This window comes from Trichomycterus rosablanca, chromosome 13 (assembly GCF_030014385.1).
Source record: "Trichomycterus rosablanca isolate fTriRos1 chromosome 13, fTriRos1.hap1, whole genome shotgun sequence".
NCBI lineage: Eukaryota > Metazoa > Chordata > Actinopteri > Siluriformes > Trichomycteridae > Trichomycterus > Trichomycterus rosablanca.
The window spans coordinates 20,629,704-20,651,276 of NC_086000.1; the positions used below are offsets into that span (position 1 = coordinate 20,629,704).

Genomic DNA, 21,573 nt, shown 5'->3' on the forward strand with positions numbered 1-21,573 from the left:
TTGTGTAGACTCACATTCACATACTTCAGGGAAAAGTACACCATTTTATCATGCCGAGTATTTGGAAAAGCTTTTTAGCAAATATTGGCACATCGTACAATGCTTGCACCCTTTGTCAAAAGCAGGATGCACTGGGAGAGGGGGGATGAAATTGTTCGACATCAAGCAATTCAAATACAGCGAAGAATGAGATTTCTGGGGAGACTGGAAGACTAATAGTAATATGTGCTGTTAAGCCACCCAGATTTGTGCCATTTCATCTACACGGCTGTACTGGTTGCATTGATTGAAAAATAGCCATCTAGATGTTTTGCTCTAGCAGTGTGTGACAGGGCTGCTGCATGTGGAGTGAAGAAACATAACCATGCTTGCAAGAGAATGTTGACCATCTTCAGAACTAACACCAACTGTGTGTGTAAAAGGATAAACACAGTCTGGCAAGGCTCTAAAAGTTACTCTGAGAATACTGTGTTGCAGACTACAAAGTACATCCCCGGTTTGTCTTATTTTGCATGTACATTTGTATGTATTTGTTCATTTTTTAGCTTGGAACATCTCAATTTGCTAAGCACCGCTGTTTCAACTCAATTCCACCTCCTCCCCCCCATCCATTCCCGAGGATAACTTTATCACTCCACGCGGTGACCTCCCCACCCTTCGTCTCTCTCCCGCCATTGCATTTCCAATTCTCATTACCTGTTTAAAAAATGTGTGGAGCGGTAAATATATGCTAAAACAGAGGCTGAAACTGCTGAAGAAACAAAATCCAATTTAAATGTAATGGTGTTTAATATTTATTGAAAAATGTAAGGAGCAAGTGAGGCAATGCCTTGCGGAGCAGGCAGGATTTACATAAATAGTTTTCGGAATGTTTTCGTCCCATACCGCACATGGAGCAGAGCTTGTCAATTCACGCAGGCTTGGCTGCATATTTAAAGTGAGCTTTAGTGTAGACACAGGGCCATCAGCATCCAAACACCTTACCGCACATACACAGAATGACCTCTGCTATACGGGCTTGTTTCAGGGAATGAGCACGTTATGGCGATTCCAATCCATTTGTGTTATAGCCGGCTCTGGAGCACGGCGGTGTAGCTCTGGCCTTTAACTATCGAACTGAGTGTTGTTTATGGGCGAGAGGGTGTAAGGGACACTGTGATTTACATGCTCCTGACAGGCTGCATTGTTGTGGGGACCTCATCAGCACAGAGCTCAATTCTACCCTCTCATTTACTCTCTTCTGCTCACTTTTTTCACTTTTTACCTCTCCATCTCCTCCCATTTCTATTTCCTTTACCCACTCAGTCCTGAGATCACACATAATGATATACATCACATTAAATACAACAATAATGGACCATATTGCACATAACAATGGGGATAATTACTTCCTGCCTCAAAGCCGATTTGAAATTGAAATCATGATGCAGCTTTTTTCCATAATGTGGCATGTTTATAAGTGAAATGGTTAAAAGTAAAAAAGCTATTTTTGCACTTTTCTTTTGAAATTACGTTCAGGAAAACCTTACGTTATAGGATAAACTAGTGCCAAAATGTTTACACACGTGCATGGCAAGACAATGGACCTTTCTCTATCATACATATTCCAATTTATAATGTATTAAATTAAATTAGATTTATAAAGTTTTAAAAACGTAAACTTGCAGCCAAAAGATGCTCTCTGCTTATATTTTCATTTTTCAATCCCATTGTTAGCTCGGAATCTTTCTTTTTTTGCACTGATATATTTATGTGAGTGATTTGATCTGCTAGGGGCACGGTGGTGCAGTGGGTAGCACTGTAACCTCACAACAAAAAGGGCCATGTGGAGTTTGCATGTTCTCCCTGTGTCCAAATAATTTTCCTCCCACAAATCCAAAGACATGCTGTCAGGGTGAGTGTGTAAATGTGTGTGTCTGCCCTGTGATGGATGAACAACATGTCCAATGAATCAGTCCCACTGTGACCCTGACCAGAATAAAGCAATGGTAAAACAGAAATAAATAAATAAATTGATCTGTGAACTAAAAAAAAGCATACAATTCTGAACCACATGATAACTATAGTGTATTTGTTCAAAATTACTCAATTTATTCACTTATTTAAGTTTTTGTTTGAAGCATTTAGCAACATTTTGCTTCACCATGACTGACTTCACCAAGGCAGATTTTCAACTGTTCAGGCACAATTTGCATGGTGGTCTAGAGCTACTAAGTTTGCTCTTTGGGTGGAGGTGTTGACATTCTGGAAGAGACCACTCCCATTAGAATAACAATATGCTGAAGAAATTATGTTTTTTGTTATTTACTGAAGTTTATAATATGTGTAAATTATGTGTAAACCTATTTTGTGGCGGAAGAGGAATTAAGGATTTAGTCAGCCTGTGTTCAGCCTGCTGTGTTCAATAAGGTCAAAAGAAATAGTGCATAAAAATAGTGAATTTTTATCTGATGATTATTTTATATGTCACATTTGGGTCTCCAGGATCCCAAATTATAATAAAGTACACTGATCAGCCATAACATTAAAACCACCTCCTTGTTCCTACACTCACTGTCCATTTTATCAGCTCACTTACCATATAGAAGGACTTTATAGTTCTACAATTACTGACTGTAGTCCATCTGTTTCTCTGCATGCTTTGTTAGCCTTCCTTCATGCTGTTCTTCAATGGTCAGAACTCTCCCGGGACCACTACAGAGCAGGTATTATTTGGGTGGTGAATCATTCTCAGCACTGCAGTGACACTGACATGGTGGTGGTGTGTTAGTGTGTTGTGCTGGTATGAGTGGATAAGACACAGCTGTCTCACTGTCACTGCTGGACTGAGAATAGTCCACCAACCAAAAATATCCAGCCAACAGCGCCCTGTGGGCAGTTTCCTGTGATCACTGATGAAGGTCTAGAGGATGACCAACTCAAACAGCAGCAATAGATGAGCGATCGTCTCTGACTTTAGATCTACAAGGTGGACAAAATAGGTAGGAGTGTCTAATAGAGTGGACAGTGAGTGGACACTGTATTTAAAAACTTCAGCAGTGCTGCTGTGTCTGATCCACTCATACCAGCACAACACACACTAACACACCACCACCATGTCAGTGTCACTGCAGTGCTGAGAATGATCCACCACCTAAATAATGCCTACTCTGTAGTGGTCCTGTGGGGGTACTGACCATTGAAGAACAAGGTGAAAGGGGATAAAAAAAGTATGTAGAGAAATAGATGGACTACAGTCAGTAATTGTAAAACTACAAATTGCTTTTATATGGTAAGTGGAGCTGATAAAATGGACAGTGAGTGTAGAAACAAGAAGGTGGTTTTAATGTTATGGCTGATCAGTGTATACTTAACCACAAGGGAACATGAGGCTTATGTGATTGATGCTGATACATTATAGAAAATAAATGATATATCATTTAATATATAATTATATTATGTAACCAGGGGCGTGAACCGACAAGAACAAATAGTGCATTTTGATTTCTGATTCTCCTTAAACTAACTGCTAATAAATAACAGAAAAGTTCTAAAAATATCTCTCTGTCTAGGCTCTGTGTATGGAGGTGCGGGGCCGGAGGAGGGGGATGGCCTCAGTACTGCGTCTGTGCCAGAGGTTGCTTGAGGGACCGGAAGAACAAAGCTCAGAAACTGAGCGCCAGTCTCTGCGACTGCTTCAAGTGAACCTGGAGAGGCGATGGGAGGCCATTGTCATGCAGGTTCTCCAATGGCAGAGTCACCTCAAGCGCACTTTGGGCCGAGAACAGGTCAGATGTGACATTAACACAATTGTGGTACACCAGTTCACCTTGGTTTGCACTTGTCCAACAGATGCGGTCACTGATGTGTGCAGTTTGTATATAAATAACTACATGACAGCACAAAGCCGTGCAGGTTTTCAGCAGTACGATGTATAGCGTATATTCAGTAAATCTTATTACACATATAGCCATTCATTTTCTGAGCGTGTGTTTCACCTAGCTCTTAAACTGGCTCCATAAGGGTCAATTTATTTCATATTCTTCTCAGTAGCCCATAGAGCCTAAGTGTTTTTTCAGCCAGAAATATTGTAGTAGTAACATAGAGCAGTGCAGTTATAATGGAGCAATAATCGTGATATATGAGGTAAGAAATGTAAGTACATATTATAGCTAAACAATATTAAAAATAAAAATGAAAGTAGCTGACGAGACATACAGCATGTCACTGTAAAACTCTGCTAAGTATATTATTACTCGGGTTTCCTAAGAATAAATAATTGATCTTAATTTATTAAGTAATCCCTATAAAAATACAATAACCTGATAGCAAACTTAGTTTGTTACTCTAACTTACTCCCTACTTAAAAATACAGTAAATAAAGTTCAGTGACAAATAACTTGTTTTTTTCACACCCAAATCCGAATTCCCATCTTGTGGCTTTTAGTAACTGCGGGGTCATAGCAGTGTGTTAAATGTGGGAGTTAGACTTGAGCTTTTGTTATGCAGATACAGTGCATTCCTGTGTGGCAGCAGCACAGCTCTGTGGAGTCTGTACGGAACATGAAGAAGCCCAGGGACCTGTTTGTGGATGTCCACTCAGTTATCTGCGCTTATTTACACCGGCAAGACAAACGACTCAGTCCTCTTCAGCTCTGACCTTGCAAACCTGAAGTGCAATTTCACTTTGGAAAGTGTTTAGAAAAGGAGGGAAAAAAATAACAGAAAGGGGTCTGTTTTTGTTAATACAGTGCTCTGTGTGCAAAGATAAAATGGCCTTCTGTTGAAAGATTTAGAAGGTAAACTTTGCTAATGTGTTTGTGCTCCATGTAGGATTAAAAAAGTTTTTCAATTTGGCCATTTTAAGAGGTATGTTTTATATGTTTTTTTTTTTACTTGAAGGTCAAAAAAAGGAATGGTAGTCTGAATTTAAGTCCCACTCACTTTGAAAAAAGTGGATATATTCAAGAATGACTGATAAAATGGAAACATATTGCTTTCATTCACATCTTTATAACATTTACTCTACATTCTTTAATCAATGATCTGGAAAAGTTAGTGATAAAATATTATAACATTGATTTCAGTGCCATTGTAGTACAGTACATGAGGCAGCATAAAGACATCTTTTAATTCAATTACACTGATTGATTGTTATCGTTGTTTAATTTTTCTTTATTATGCATTAGCAATCCAGGCTTTCTCTTATCAGCAAGAAGGGAATCATCAGAAATCTAATAAAAATTCATGATATGCTATGTATGGCATACAAAGCAAGTGTTAAATTTGTCCGTTTATTAAATTACTGGGATAAAAGGATAACATAAATAGACCTCTTATTAACAAGAACCAACACAATTTGTATAATTATATTCCTTGTAGGATTCCTGTCTAAGCAGAATTTTTTACAATGTTGCACAACTTTAATCTTTAAAGAAGTGCTTTAATCTTTAAAAAAAAGTATTACTAGCCCATGAAGATCAGAAAATGGCATATCTGTGTATATATTGTACATAACTTTACTTGTTATTTATCTGTAATTATTTCTTTTTAGGTTTCAGGGAACCAAATGGAACCATCGCTTATGGATCTCCGTGGCCCAATAGAAGACTCTTGGGAATGGGATGAAATGGATATGGCCATAGTTAACATGGAGTCACAAGAATTTGACAAGCAAATCCTTCTTCCTCAAACCCACCAGTGTTCTGCTGAAGAGCAACTAAATACTACTGAGTCATGCCCCAGACATTCTACAACAAGCCTGAATTCCCCTCCATCGAATACAAATTCCTCCCACGTTTATCAAGTGTTCAGTCTACATAGTATGGAGATGTACAAACAGCCAGAGTTCAATCAAAAGACATTAAAAACTCCAACTAAAACCAAAGGAAAGCAGACACTGCTAAAAAGTTTGAGCAAGGACTCATCTTTCTCCTCTGCAGAGTCCCTACCTGATATTCTAGCGGGACTAGTGAGCGGGAAACAGGCGCTGTTAACAGAGTCAACTAGGAGATCAGAGAGCGAGAGTGGAATAGTCAGTGAAGGCGACACAGAGACAACAGCCAATTCTGAGATTTGTCTTCTTTATCAGAGTGATGATATGAAGGTTCAGGTTACTGTCACTCCCCCTGTCCTTTTAGAATCACCTGGTATAGACAAAGTGTCTGATGAAGACATAGACAGGATACTGGATCGTGCCAACAAGTGTGCAGAACTCGGAGACAGTTTGGCAAATGAGACCAAGGACCAACTATATTGCATGGAAAGGAGGAACAGAGAGGAGAATGGAGCCAGCAGAATGTTGCACAACAAGGAATCAGTGGAGATTTTTCTTAATGGCCAATGTCTGAGCCCTGAATCTGAGGATGAGGGCCATTACACTGGAGCTTTCAGTACTAGATATGATGAAAATAGTAAAGTCAGGAGAGAGTCTACTCAGCTGTCTCATGCGTCCTCCTCAGATTCCCTTTATGCAATGGGAGAGTTATTTCCATCAGCCAAGGAGACTCTTACACGCAGCATGTCACTGGAGAGTTGGCTGGCTCCATGTAAGAGTTCAGGGGAAGCATGCAGTCAGGGAAGCCTAGGGGACATTGACCTAGCCACAGAGTCCACTGGGGAGTTGAGCAGAAGAACCCTGGACCTCCTTAAACGACTTGAGAACATCCAGACCCCCCTTGTGCAGAAGTTGACCCGCAGCATTTCCGACATCACCCTCCAGAGCAACTCTTTGCATCTTTTAGGTCAAGGGCCCTGCTCAGGGGGTGCTCCTTCCTCCATTAATGAGAGCTTGGCAGCTTCCCTCACAGAGCTTAGCAGCATTGATGATTCATCGGTAGCATCGGAGGATCTGGCAGTGCAAAGGAACCGCTTCATGGCTGTTAACTCCAATGCTTCTTTTCGGAAGCATAGCCGCAGCCAGCATCTAATGGATGACGCAGACGCCAATGTCAGCATGGTGGTAAACGTGTCATGTACCTCAGCCTGCACCGATGATGAGGATGACAGTGACCTGCTCTCTAGTTCCACTCTTACTCTTACTGAGGAAGAACTTGGAATCAAAGATGATGACTCCAGTATTACCTCTGAGGAGGAATATATAGAGGGCACGTTTGCACTGGGGCTTGACTATGTAAAGGGTGAATTTCCAGGCTGGATCAAACCCAGAGCCCAGATCAAAGAAAAGAATGAGGCAGATCTTGGTGATGAATTGCAATGTGGCGCAGTGTCCAAAGAGATTTTGTCACCTGTAAGGGCTGTCAGTGATCGAAATGTCTTGAATCGGTCTGCTCTAAAGCTCTTAGAGGGCAATGCCAACACTAAAAATGACAGCCTCAAGCAACAGGAGGTGGACAGTGACCGCAGGGATGCTACCAGAAATTACATTGGCAGTTTTGTCGATGACATGGAAAATGGGAATGTGGACAGCTCCCACATCAAGGGAAAAGACGAGGATGACCTACTCAGAGAAGAAAAGAGTCTTTTTACCAAAACAGGAGAATCCTTCAAGGACTGCTACAACATGGATGTTTTAACTAGAGATATGGCTATAGTAATGTCTTCATCCCCATCTTTACGTGAACAGATTAACTTGCAGTTAAACGAGTCGCCTCTAGAAGGTCAGCTAAAAGGCGAGTTGCCATGCTACAGCTCCCATCGCCAGAATGCTTCTTTGTCCCCAGTAGAGAAGTGCTCCACGTCCCACCACAAAACACTGGGCACATCTCATATAAGTTCCCAGGATCACTTTCTGGACAATTTCCATGAAAGTCATACAGAGAGCTCATCAGACTGCTGCAGCCACCCGTCCTTTCCTTCTGAACAGGAGAAGAGTGAGAATGTCCACAGCTTTGTGATGGAGATCATTGACATGACATCTGTGGCACTGAAAACTAAAGAAGCCCAAGCAGAGCAACCTCAGGAGTCATCCAGCTCAACATCAGCCTCTCAGATCAGAGAGAAAGTTCTGGAACATTCCCATCGGCCCATCCATCTACGCAAGGGCGATTTCTATTCCTACTTGTCACTTTCCTCACACGATAGTGATTGTGGGGAGGTCAACACCTGCACAGAAGACAAGAGCAGCACCCCAGTTCTAGCAAGAACCCCAGAAATCTGTGATGAAGAGCCTCTGTTTGAGGCCTGCACAGAGGAAGTCTACCTAGGTCCACCTCTCTGCTACAGCATGTCTATTAGCAAACGGCCCATGCGACGCAGCAACAAAATAATAGACCCTATCAGTCCCATGAGCCAGGTTCCTCCACCACCTTGTGCTGAATACCAAAAAGTATGTGGTATTTCTCCAGGAAGTGTAGATGGAACCCAGTCACAGTGCCATAATGAGGCTCCTTATCTTAATCCTTTACCATGTGAAACCCTGATAGACACTGTTGAATGTTTTGCAGATACTAAAATGCTTGAATCCAATATTTCCCCTGTAATGACTAAGATAAGAGTCTCTTGCTCCAGTACAAATCCTTTAAAAGAGGAAAGCAGTTTCTATATTAATCCTAAAATTAACTGTCCCCCGATAAGAAAAAGTGATAGGGATGAAAGAGGTGATGCTTCACAGTGGATGAAACAGAAGAATGTCAAAAAAGGGCACAGCTCTCCTCAGGAAGCCAAAGCAACTCAAAAACAGGTGCGTTTACACCTTATACCAGGCTGTTTCCTTTTAATGAGAGCATGCCATTTTATTCACTAAAAATTTTAAAAGGATTTTTATTTTCTCCCTCCTCCCTTTTCACCCCATTCTCCTCCTCTCTCTCCCTGAAGTGCTAATGGAAAAGGATTTGCAGACATAGATTTAAAATTTTAAGGTCTACAGAACAGAATAATCATAATCAGTCAGATTATATTATGATTCATAAGCAAGACTACAGCGGGAATCATTACTTAATTTCATGACTGAATTAGCATGTATTTGTGTTCTTTTTAAGTAGTTTTCATTTTCATATGCAAACCTCCCCACTGCTTTGTTCCAGCTCTCATTACAAATCGAATGTTTGACCTTATATTGGGTAAATGAAGTGCTTAACTTTTTTTAAACTAATCAGTGAAACCAAAAACAACAGATTTAATGGCTTACCTCTAAACAGAGGAATGCTGTTGCTATTGCAATTTTTAACCTTTAAATATACACTGTAAACATAGGATACATATTGGGGTCAAGTACAGTAAGTACAATTAGTCAGAAATGTAGAATGTGTATATATATATATACAGTGGGGGACATAAGTATTTGATCCCCGGCTGATTTTGTAAGTTTACCCCCTTACAAAGACTTGCAGTCTATAAGTTTTATGGAAGGTTTATTTTAACAGAGAGAGACAGAATATCAACAAAAAATCCAGAAAAAAAACATTAAATAAAAGTTATAAATTAATTTGTATTTAATTAAGGGAAATAAGTATTTGATCCCCTACCAACCAGCAATAATTCTGACCCCCACAGACCGGTTATGTGCCCATGAGGCACACAAATTAGTCCTGTCCCTGTATAAAAGAGTCCTGTCACAGAATCAGTTTCTTCCGTTCAAATCTCTCGACCACCATGGGCAAGACCAAAGAGCTATCAAAGGACGTCAGGGACAAGATTGTAGACCTGTACAAGGCTGGAATGGGCTACAAGACCATCAGCAAGAAGCTTGGTGAGAAAGAGACCACTGTTGGTGCGATAATTCGAAAATGGAAGAAATACAAGATCACAGTCAATCACCCTCACTCTGGAGCTCCATGCAAGATCTCACCTGGTGGGGTAAGAATGATTCTGAGAAAGGTGAGGTCAGTCCAGAATTACACGGGAGGAGCTTGTCAATGATCTCAAGGGAGCTGGGAGCAGAGAAATGCTGGATATGACCGCAAGAACACCATCCCCACCGGGCATTTCTTTGCCTCCAAACACGGCGAGTGGAGTTGATGCCAGAGAGCTCAATTTTGGTCTCATCTGACCATATCACATTCTCCCAAGCTTTCTCTGAATCATTCAGGTGTTCATTGGCAAACTTCAGACGGGCCTGTACATGAGCCTTCTTGAGCAAAGGGACTTTGCGGGCACTGCAGGATCTCAATCCATTACGGCGAAGTGTGTTACTAATGGTTTTCTTGGTGACTGTGCTCCCAGCTCCCTTGAGATAATTGACAAGCTCCTCCCGTGTAATTCTGGACTGACCTCACCTTTCTCAGAATCATTCTTACCCCACCAGGTGAGATCTTGCATGGAGCTCCAGAGTGAGGGTGATTGACTGTGATCTTGTATTTCTTCCATTTTCGAATTATCGCACCAACAGTGGTCTCTTTCTCACCAAGCTTCTTGCTGATGGTCTTGTAGCCCATTCCAGCCTTGTGCAGGTCTACAATCTTGTCCCTGACGTCCTTTGATAGCTCTTTGGTCTTGCCCATGGTGGTCGAGAGATTTGAACGGAAGAAACTGATTCTGTGACAGGAGTCTTTTATACAGGGACAGGACTAATTTGTGTGCCTCATGTGCACATAACCGGTCTGTGGGGGTCAGAATTATTGCTGGTTGGTAGGGGATCAAATACTTATTTCCCTTAATTAAATACAAATTAATTTATAACTTTTATTTAATGTTGTTTTTCTGGATTTTTTGTTGATATTCTGTCTCTCTCTGTTAAAATAAACCTTCCATAAAAATTATAGACTGTTCAAGTCTTTGTAAGGGGGTAAACTTACAAAATCAGCAGGGGATCAAATACTTATTTCCCCCCACTGTATGTGTATGTGTGTGTATATATATATATATATATATATATATATATATATATATATATATATATATATATATACTGTATATACTGTATATGTGTGTGTGTGTGTGTGTATGTGTGTGTGTATGTATATAACTATTTTTTAAGAATTTTAATAACAAATTACATGACTTTTCTATATAGTCACCTCCCTTTGCGATGCATTTTTCTCAGCGTTGTACCATTTTAATGGCATCAGCAAAAAAGTTTTTGGTTAAGCGCGTATCCACAGATGCACCGCTGCTTTCACATCATATAAAAAAAATCTTCTTCCCCTTAAAGCTTCTTTAAGCAGACCAAAAAGGTGGAAATCAGATGGCGCTAAATCCAGACTATAAGCTCTCTCTCTATATATATAATTAGGAATACATATCTGGTATGTGCGTTCATTGACCATTCTATTACAAGCTGCACCTACCATACAGATAAACTTTGTGGGTATAAAATTACTAACTATAGCCCATCTGTTGTTGCTGTGTACACTTTGTCAAGCCCGTACCATATTTATCAATGAAACAGACCCCCTATAGGACCCCCAAAGACCAGATGATGTTTGGGTGCTGGACCATTCTCAGCCTAAAGCCTTAAAATGAAATAAAATGTATCTTCTACTAGACTTGCTCTAATAAATCCAGACTGTGTTAACCTAGCAAAATGTGCTTATCAATACAATTTGGTTAACTGGTTAATCATTCATTATGACAAATATGCAACAATAGAGTCAATTAGAAAGGAGCAATTCCTTTTTTGTCATCTCTGTATATAGGGTCATTATGTTAGCATGATGTTACTTATTATGAGAAACAGGATTGATGATTAGCTTAAAAAAACACAGTCAATCATGAAGACAACAGTTTAATTTAAAGGACACAAGCTTAGAACAACAAGAACTATAAGACCACTACGAATCTCCCCATCATCACACTGATGTAACCATTTCTTTCTCTTTCAGCTGCCAAGGTCAGCGAGTGGCAGTGGACTGGCAGAGACAGGCCGCAGGGTTTTGTTTAGCACTCGCCATTCAGACAGTTCATCTGCAGTGAAGAGTGGAGCAAGTAGCAAACCTCAGGCCAAGGTTTGTAGTGTAGGTCATGCATCAGCACAAGTACACACACACACACACACACACACACACACACAGATGCACACTTTTTCCCTGCAGGCGTTTTCTGTCGTACCTCTAAAAAATGGCTGATGGGTCTTTCAACATCTTGTAGCGCATAGCAAGCACCCAATTTTCCACATCATTCCATACTGCAACTAAGCACCTTCCTATTTGTCATTAGTGTGCTTTTGCACAATCAGTAATGAGAATGTATTTTCTTCTCACCCTGCATCTCTGTGAATGCTCTCTACATCGACCCCACAGGCTTATTCCGATGACACAAATGCATTGTCTGACTCTGGACCACGGTATGCTTTAAATTATAGACCACCGTAGTTTCTGTGTGATAGCAACCTTACCAGGAAATTGATCTGAAAAGCAGTCATTACATCTATAGACAGAAAACTAGCAGGCTTGATACCTTAGCTACATGGAGAACATAAACATAGGGTATAGAGGATCTTGTTCAGACAGATTTGATTTATGATTTAAAACGTGCAGGTAAATTTTTTGTAATAAATATATAAATTTAAAGCTTAGAAAATTAAACACATCACTTTGTTATTAATAGTGATAAAGTAATCATAGTAATAATGTTCACACTAGCTAATTTGCACACAAGAAAATAGCATTCATGCAATGGAATCAACCAGTTTTGCGTCACCTATTGATATTAGGATCAAAGTCAACTTTAAAATGTGCATCTAGCCTGGATTTATTCTGGTCACTGCCTCTTTTTCATTTTTAAAAACATAAATTTTAGGGGTGGGAGTTCAGGTAGCTAAAACACTGCCACCAATGCAGTTAGAGGTCCCTTTTATTTCAATTTTAGCTAAACAAGAATTTTACCCTCTAAAAACTAATTTCTAAATTTCTGAATATGCATGTCAAAAATGAATTTTAATTTGGTTAAATAAATATGGTTAAATTTAAAATTGAATTTTACCATAACCCACAAATTCATGCCATTCACTAATAAACTGTTTTGTGCTTTAGGTTATAAATAGTAGCTCTAAACCTGAGAAAGCAATTATTTTAGTACCGGTCAATGAGAGATTAATGACATTTCAGACATACTTATATAATAAAAAAAACAAGCAACATGGTTTTCAGTCGAAAAGTTGGAATGGAGAGTGTATACATTTACTGTTCTGCTATTCACTCTTTTTAGCTTGCTAAAAACTATTTTAATATGTTGGCGAGCAACTACATTGATATCAAACTGAACTTAACAAGGAGAAGATTTGATTTGCCCCTAATTTAATTTCAGAAAGTTTAATTACATCTACAAAGCTGGCAACCATGAAATGTATTATTAAATGTCGTTCGCCACAGCTAAAATACATCATTGTAAACACTGCTACAATGGAGGTCTTTTTGCCTCTTAGCCTTTCTTTTTTGAGCTTAATCCATCATCCATCAATTTTACAATAAGTGTTTCTAAATTGTTTAATATGGTGTAATAAACAAGACCATAGCCATGAAATGAACATTGAGGGGGACCAAATCTACCAGGGGGGTTTCTGCCATTCTAAAGCATTTCTACCATGTCATCGACTTATGGGAACACTGACAGATTCCAGCATTACACAAAGATAATGATTGCAATATGTTTATTTAGAATTTTTACGTCAGTATATTGAGGGGACATTATGAGCATAACTGAATATTGAGAGGGACATGCCCCCTTTCCCCCAACATATTTAAATAAATATATATTGTGATTATGGCCTAACACAAACCCACAGTATTAATTTTTACATTGTGCTTTAAGCATTTCCCTTATTTTTTGTTTAAGCAAAATAATGCAGCAGGATTTGATAGCTCAAAGATAGACAACAGTTCGTGAATTACAAGAAAACTGGAATGGCCAATGCCAATCAGCAGCTTATTAAATAAATAAGAAAAGCTGGCAAGTGGGATCAATCTAGTAAAATTAGCCTTTGAACTGTCATCATACTTATCACCATGCCATTTAGTGTTCCCTGGCAATAATGTATTTTAATCAAAATGAAATCACTGCAGTAAGGCTCAGAGACTGCACATCAGAGGAAAATCAGCATGGCTTATACAGTGTATCACAAAAGTGAGTACACCCCTCACATTTCTGCAGATATTTAAGTATATCTTTTCATGGGACAACACTGACAAAATGACACTTTGACACAATGAAAAGTAGTCTGTGTGCAGCTTATATAACAGTGTAAATGTATTCTTCCCTCAAAATAACTCAATATACAGCCATTAATGTCTAAACCACCGGCAACAAAAGTGAGTACACCCCTAAGAGACTACACCCCTAAATGTCCAAATTGAGCACTGCTTGTCATTTTCCCTCCAAAATGTCATGCGACTCGTTAGTGTTACTAGGTCTCAGGTGTGCATAGGGAGCAGGTGTGTTCAATTTAGTAGTACAGCTCTCACACTCTCTCATACTGGTCACTGAAAGTTCCAACATGGCACCTCATGGCAAAGAACTCTCTGAGGATCTTAAAAGACGAATTGTTGCGCTACATGAAGATGGCCAAGGCTACAAGAAGATTGCCAACACCCTGAAACTGAGCTGCAGCACAGTGGCCAAGATCATCCAGCATTTTAAAAGAGCAGGGTCCACTCAGAACAGACCTCGCGTTGGTCGTCCAAAGAAGCTGAGTGCACGTGCTCAGCATCACATCCAACTGCTGTCTTTGAAAGATAGGCGCAGGAGTGCTGTCAGCATTGCTGCAGAGATTGAAAAGGTGGGGGGTCAGCCTGTCAGTGCTCAGACCATACGCCGCACACTACATCAAATTGGTCTGCATGGCTGTCACCCCAGAAGGAAGCCTCTTCTGAAGTCTCTACACAAGAAAGCCCGCAAACAGTTTGCTGACGACATGTCAACAAAGGACATGTATTACTGGAACCATGTCCTATGGTCTGATGAGACCAAGATTAATTTGTTTGGTTCAGATGGTCTCAAGCATGTGTGGCGGCAATCAGGTGAGGAGTACAAAGATAAGTGTGTCATGCCTACAGTCAAGCATGGTGGTGGGAATGCCATGATCTGGGGCTGCATGAGTGCAGCAGGTGTTGGGGAGTTACATTTCATTGAGGGACACATGAACTCCAATATGTACTGTGAAATACTGAAGCAGAGCATGATCCCCTCCCTCCGGAAACTGGGTCGCAGGGCAGTGTTCCAGCATGATATTGACCCCAAACACACCTCTAAGACGACCACTGCTTTATTGAAGAGGCTGAGGTAAAGGTGATGGACTGGCCAAGCATGTCTCCAGACCTAAACCCAATAGAACATCTTTGGGGCATCCTCAAGCGGAAGGTGGAGGAGCGCAAAGTCTCGAATATCCGCCATCTCCGTGATTTTGTCATGGAGAAGTGGAAAAGCATTCCAGTGGCAACCTGTGAAGCTCTGGTAAACTCCATGCCCAGGAGAGTTAAGGCAGTTCTGGGAAATAATGGTGGCCACACAAAATATTGACACTTCATGAACTTTCACTAAGGGGTGTACTCACTTTTGTTGCCGGTGGTTTAGACATTAATGGCTGTATATTGAGTTATTTTGAGGGAAGAATAAATTTACACTGTTATATAAGCTGCACACAGACTACATTTCATTGTGTCAATGTGTCATTTTGTCAGTGTTGTCCCATGAAAAGATATACTTAAATATCTGCAGAAATGTGAGGGGTGTACTCACTTTTGTGATACACTGTATATCCCTTAAAAAACTATACACTACTCACTAATGTAGTACCTTGCAGACCATTCCTCTGTGGAGTGCAGAACTGCTCAGAGCAATCAACCTTCCTAACCTTGTATTCAACACCCTCTTTAACACCAAGGTTACACACTCAAACAGGGCAGGGTGAGCCTAGAACAAAAGCAAATAACACAACAACAATGTGAAGAACAAGAAAAGGTCAACTAAAGTAATTTTTTAGCCATGCTTCAGGTTTCATGAATGCCCAGGGTAAAAAGACAGAAGACACATGATCAGTTTCCTAGCATGAGCAGATTCATTCTTATCGGCCCTGTGGCTATTATACACACTCGGGTGCACAACTGCTGTCGGAAATCAATGATCCTAACTGTCTTAGTATCTATTGAATTATTTTGCTACCATATATTAGACCAGGGGATCCCAACCTTTTTTGATTCCTGAACCCATCAAACGATCTAACATAAACCTTAAAATGATTAAGTAAAAATGTTGTAATAAATAGGCAAGAATATTTTAGAATGTATCACATATAATGTAAAAAGAGGTTACATTTTACATATTAAACTTTTTGTTTTTGGGTTTTTTCTTTTTTTAAGAATATTCCCAGATTTCTAAAGCCCCTGCAATGCCAACACATACATATGGGTTTCCAGAAGGCCTAGCTAGAAAGCATTTCTTCCCTTCATATTAAAAAATAATGATTGTGCATTGTGCAATTAACAGTGCCTAGTGAATAGGAAGATAAATAAGTCAGTTTTATTAAAATTTTATTTTGAGTTAATAGGTTTCCTTTCATTAATCCTCTAAAATTATCACAATATCTGCTTGGTTTAGATACAGATGTGGCCAGATATATTGGTACTCTTGCATTTTATTAAAATAAACCCTCATTTGCTTTTAGAAGTGTTAAAATTCTCATTTCATCAATCATTTACTCTCAGAAGTGTATAACAATTTCAAGTTGGACTATCTGTCAGTGTCTGAATAAAAATGGGTTTCATGTTATGAGACCTTACAACCAAATCACAAAGAGGTCAGATTGATAAACTACAGTCCAAGTGAGAGAATTCGGACAGATTAAACAAAAGTAGTAACACTAACTTTACAGTTTACAGGAGAAATAATGTAGCTTTAAAATACCATGCCTACTGTGAAACATAAAGTTGGATCAGTGATGTTTTGGGGGTGCTTTGCTGGCTCAGGCACTGGGCAGATTAAATAGTGCACGACACAATAAAGTAAAATGACTATCAAGACATTTTCAAGGAGAATGCTGTGCTTCAGTCACGGATTATGGGGTTTGCAGTAGGATAATGACCCAAAACACACCTAAGAAAGCACACAAGAATGGAAAAGAAGACACCATTTGACTATTCTGTAGTGGCTTTCCATGATTTCTGACCTAAATTCTGTTGAATGTTTGTAGAAAGAGCACTTTGAGATCTGGAACAGTTTGCCACAGAAAAACTACCAGCAGAAAAAAATAACCTTTTAAATACTTATTTTCAGGTATATGATTGGATGATTGCTCCATCTAACATTTTTGGGCATTTTGAGATGCTTTAAGCATGCATTCACCTAAATGCAACATAATACAATAGTATGTAAAGGTAAATAAACATTTTAACATGTCATTCCCATTAGAATTTAAACATAATCTTTTGTGTGTTTTCATGTAGAGACTTTCGGGACGTCCTGCTATCCCTGCGAGTAAGCCCTAACCCTAAACCCTTATGTTTCTGCATCATTACTCTGCGAGTGGGATCTTCTCATTCTGGTGCATGGACCTCTTACATGGTACTGCAATATTCTGGCATCTTCATGTACAGATTTAGTGCTCCAAAGACTTCAAAATGACCCCAATTCTGTCTACTCACTGCTCCTACTGGATTTAGAACTAAGCTACTTTGTTGTGCTTCCACTAAACAGCCTGAGACACACAATCACATAGACAAAGTAGCTTTCATTATATCTACAACGAGGACTAAATCATCTGTATCATCTCTTTATTGTTAAGTATTGCATCTACTAGAAGCTGCAGCACATTGCAGAGGTCAACATAATAATGGTATTCCTTACAGCCGACCAGGAAAGCACCTCAGCTTTATTCAGCTCTAGTTGTTTGTGTAAGATGCTCTTGCAGGTAAAAAGCCTGGACCAGAGACTGTTAAAATATAAATGAGTGTTGAAATTAGAGCTATCTATGCAACCCAACAGAGATGTGTGGTTGTGTGGCATGGATATTCCACCAGTTGATGGAATGTTATATACAGTTTTATGTTTATTTATTTTAATTCTTAGAACTTGGAAAGACAACACAAACATGTTTTAAACTTTAAAGAGTTTTGTGCCTTGCAAACATTTCTTATAACTTTTGTTAATACACTGCTTTTCACTGTTCAGTAATTAGTAAGAACGTTTACCTACAAGCAAGGTTAAGGCTAATGAATGGGCATCTGTATATATGCATACTGTACGTTCAAATGTTGGTGTACAATGACAGTATAAATGCTTTGTGGTAATGTACAACTCTGTGTTCTGTGATGTTGATAATTATAAGCCTTACCAAGCTACAATGCATGACTGACATAAAACTCTTCAGAAATAAACATCATTTATTCAAAACTGTCTGAAATGTATTGCTTTACTGGTGTACATACAGGGGATACAGAAAATAATAAAGATTGGTGACCAATTTAGGAAACCTACATTGATGACGGAAACAGACATTTTTACATAATAAATTGTTTTTTTGTTTGTTTTTTAATTGTTTTGGGGTTCTTTTTTAAAACATTCCCAGACTTCTGAACCCCCTGCAATACCAACACAAATACATAGGTTTCCAGAACACCTGGCTAGAAATCTCCTCTAGTAAAATTATCTTATAATAAAGGATTTCTTCCCTTTGTATTAATATATACTGATATAATGATTGTGCATGTACAATCAACAGTGCATTTAGTGGATAGGAAGAGAAACAACAGTCAGTTTTATTAAGAATTTAATTTGAGTCAATTAATGACTGAAACAGACACTACAATGTTGTAAAAGGCAATATGGTCAGATGAGTCATCCTTCAACATTCTCTACAAATAAGCAAGTGTGGTGTAAACCAAGATAACGACACAGACCAGAATGCTCGACCGTTATCATTAGTGCTGCCATAGTTTGGCTCCACTTGTCCCCTTAGAGGGAATAATTACTGCAAATCAATACAGGGTTTTACAGATCTTTTTGAATGCCAATGTCCCCTTCCCCAGGGCACAAAGGGTCACTGAATGGTTTGATGAATGTAAAAATTATATGCTTGGCCTTTTACAGAGACTAAATCCCATTCTAATTGAACACCTATAGGACACCTTTGACCAGCATGTTAGATAGCGCTGTCCACTACTAACTGCCCTCAGTCTTTTGAAAGAATTGTGTTCTATTCCTCCAGATCTAGATACTTGTGTTAGATATCACATCAAAGTTGTTCAGGTGACTCAACACCCAATACTAATTTCCCTTCTAGTCTTTTTCCTTTTCACCTAAGTATATAAACTTCTTGAATGCTGCCAATGAAGTTCTGGTTTGTGGTTGGTGGTCATAAAGGTTCAGTAAATAACTCTGGTGATTGAGAAGACTATGGTACGGCGGCGCGGTGGCTTAGTGGGTAGCACTGTCGCCTCACAGCAAGAAGGTCCTGGGTTCGATCCCCAGGTGGGGCGGTACGGGTCCTTTCTGTGCGGAGTTTGAATGTTCTCCCCGTGTCCATGTGGGTTTCCTCCGGGTGCTCCGGTTTCCTCCCACAGTCCAAAAACATGCAGCTAGGCTAATTGGAGACACTGAATTGTCCTATAGATACCTAGCCGCTAGATGCACAAACCAGTGCATTGTAGTGCCGGTCCCAAGCCCAGATAAAATAGGGAGGGTTGTGTCAGGAAGGGCATCCGGTGTAAAAATTGTGCCAAATCAATGCGGATCATGATCCGCCGAGAGCCGACCCCACAACCGAACGGGACAAAGGCCGAGGAAGAAGAAGAAGAGAAGACTATGGTATGTGTTTGACCATATCCTTGTGTTCATTAAACTACTGATGCATAAATTAACAAGGAATTAAAGCTCTGAAATTTTGGAACCTCATCATTAAAGGGTTTTTGCACAATAAGGTTCACCTGGTCCTGCAAAACTGCCATATATTTGTTGGCTCTAATATGAACAAAGTAATAACTGGAACTAATGATTTCCACCTGATGGTGTCTGTACCTTTACCCGCAGCTGTACTGAACAGTTGGCAGAAAACATTGTAAATTAAAGGCCTCCTTTGGCTATCTTCATAAATTTGTTTAGGGGCCCAGCTTTTGTGTTCTTTCTCCAAAAACATTGGTCTATGTTTTTGACCAAAGCTTGAAGAAAACTAGCCCTGGTATGAAATTCAGCAAAGTTAAATTAAGAATTGTTGTTTTGTGACTGTCTGTTTCTGACATAAAACATCTTGGATATAAAGGTTCACAGAAATAAATCAATTTATAGTACTTGTGATGTACAGTACATGCAATTAGAGCACCTACAGTTTTGGAATTTTGATAGTTGATTTAAGTTGCTTTGCAATCTCAATCACGCCTATCAATGTACTAACTGTCAGCTGTTTTATGGCTGTTACAAACTGTTAAATAACAATAAAACAAGTAGAACTCATCTGTGTATGTTATTGCAATTGTGATTGTCAATTTAAATCAACCTTCTTTCGATGTATCAAACCAATAGAAATGTACCTTTACTATATCAAACCGATCATCTTAACACCCGATGTTCCCTCAAAATTATACCTCCAAGCATCACATAGTTATTTCCATGGCTAATGTGCTGTTTACAGGAAGTGTTGATGATTCCACAGACTGTGCAATGGGCCCTTCAAGATATGCTATACAGTAGCGTCACAACCTTGGAACTTTTCAGCTGCCAATCAAGTGCTCTCCTGATTGCTGAGCCGAGCCTGATAAGCTATCCGCTGTAATCGCCCATCAGCTGCTGCACCAGATGCCTGTTTGTTGATGATGAGTGTGTGCTTGCAGCAGGACTAAATCAGACAGTAGAAATGAAAGCACACATTTAAAATTAATTTTGAAAATATGGAATAAAAAGGCAGTTTAGAATGTGTTTGTTTGCTTGTTTAACAGAAAACCATTTTTGGGAGGGTAAGTAATGGAGCTGACTGCCTCTTATGAGTTTGCAATATCACTGGTGGCATAATGGCAGGTGGGTAATAAATCCTAGTATTTTTGAATAATGACATATCACACCACTGTCTTATTGCTTTTGTTGTGTTTTTTTTTTTTTTTTTTTTTAGATGAGATTTTACAGGAGATAGAAGAACAGAAAATAAGGTACAACTTGACATAGTGTTTATACAATATAGACACAGTCATTTAAATAGTACACAATTAGGATGAGGGTGGTACGATGGCTCAATGGGTAGCACTGTCGTCTTACAGCAAGAAGGTCCTGGGTTCGATTCCCAGGTTGAGAGGTCCAGGTCCTTTCTGTGTGCGTGTGTGCGTGTGTGCGTGTGCGCGTGTGCGCGTGTGCGCGTGTGTGAGAAAGATTTTGCACTGTGATGGACTGGCGACCTGTCCTGGATGTTCCCTACCTGTTGCCCAGTGAATTGCACCCACCACAACCCTGACCAGGATAAAGCTGTGTAAAAACAGACAATGAATTAATGAATGAATGGTTAAACTATTTGGACAAAAGGATGTGGACTCTTGTGGTAATTGTTAAGTTCAGAGGTTTCCGCCATAGCATTAGCTAACAAATATACACTACCAATTGCATAAAATAAATTATATGCTGTCAAATGTGTGCCAGCAGTTTGGGGAGGGCCTTTTCATGTCCATCATGACTGTGCCCCCTGTTCACTGTGAGATCCATTTAGACATGGTTTATAAAATTTGGTGTAAAGGTTCTCCACTGGCCTACACAAAGCCTTGACCCTAACCACACCAAACAATTCTGGAA

The 21,573-nt window shown here is 39.5% G+C and overlaps 1 protein-coding gene across 1 annotated transcript in view; it reads left to right on the forward strand.

Moving 5' to 3' along the window:
* The window catches only part of akap6 (A kinase (PRKA) anchor protein 6), a 151,716-nt gene extending 133,539 nt beyond the window's left edge, over positions 1 to 18,177 (forward strand). Inside the window, exons 12-15 of the mRNA XM_063007486.1 lie at positions 3,552 to 3,767; positions 5,534 to 8,620; positions 11,700 to 11,822; positions 17,253 to 18,177. Coding sequence (XP_062863556.1) covers positions 3,552 to 3,767; positions 5,534 to 8,620; positions 11,700 to 11,822; positions 17,253 to 17,294 — 3,468 coding nt within the window. The 3' untranslated portion in view covers positions 17,295 to 18,177. The remainder of the gene's footprint in view (positions 1 to 3,551; positions 3,768 to 5,533; positions 8,621 to 11,699; positions 11,823 to 17,252) is intronic.
* The last annotated feature ends 3,396 nt before the right edge of the window (positions 18,178 to 21,573 follow it).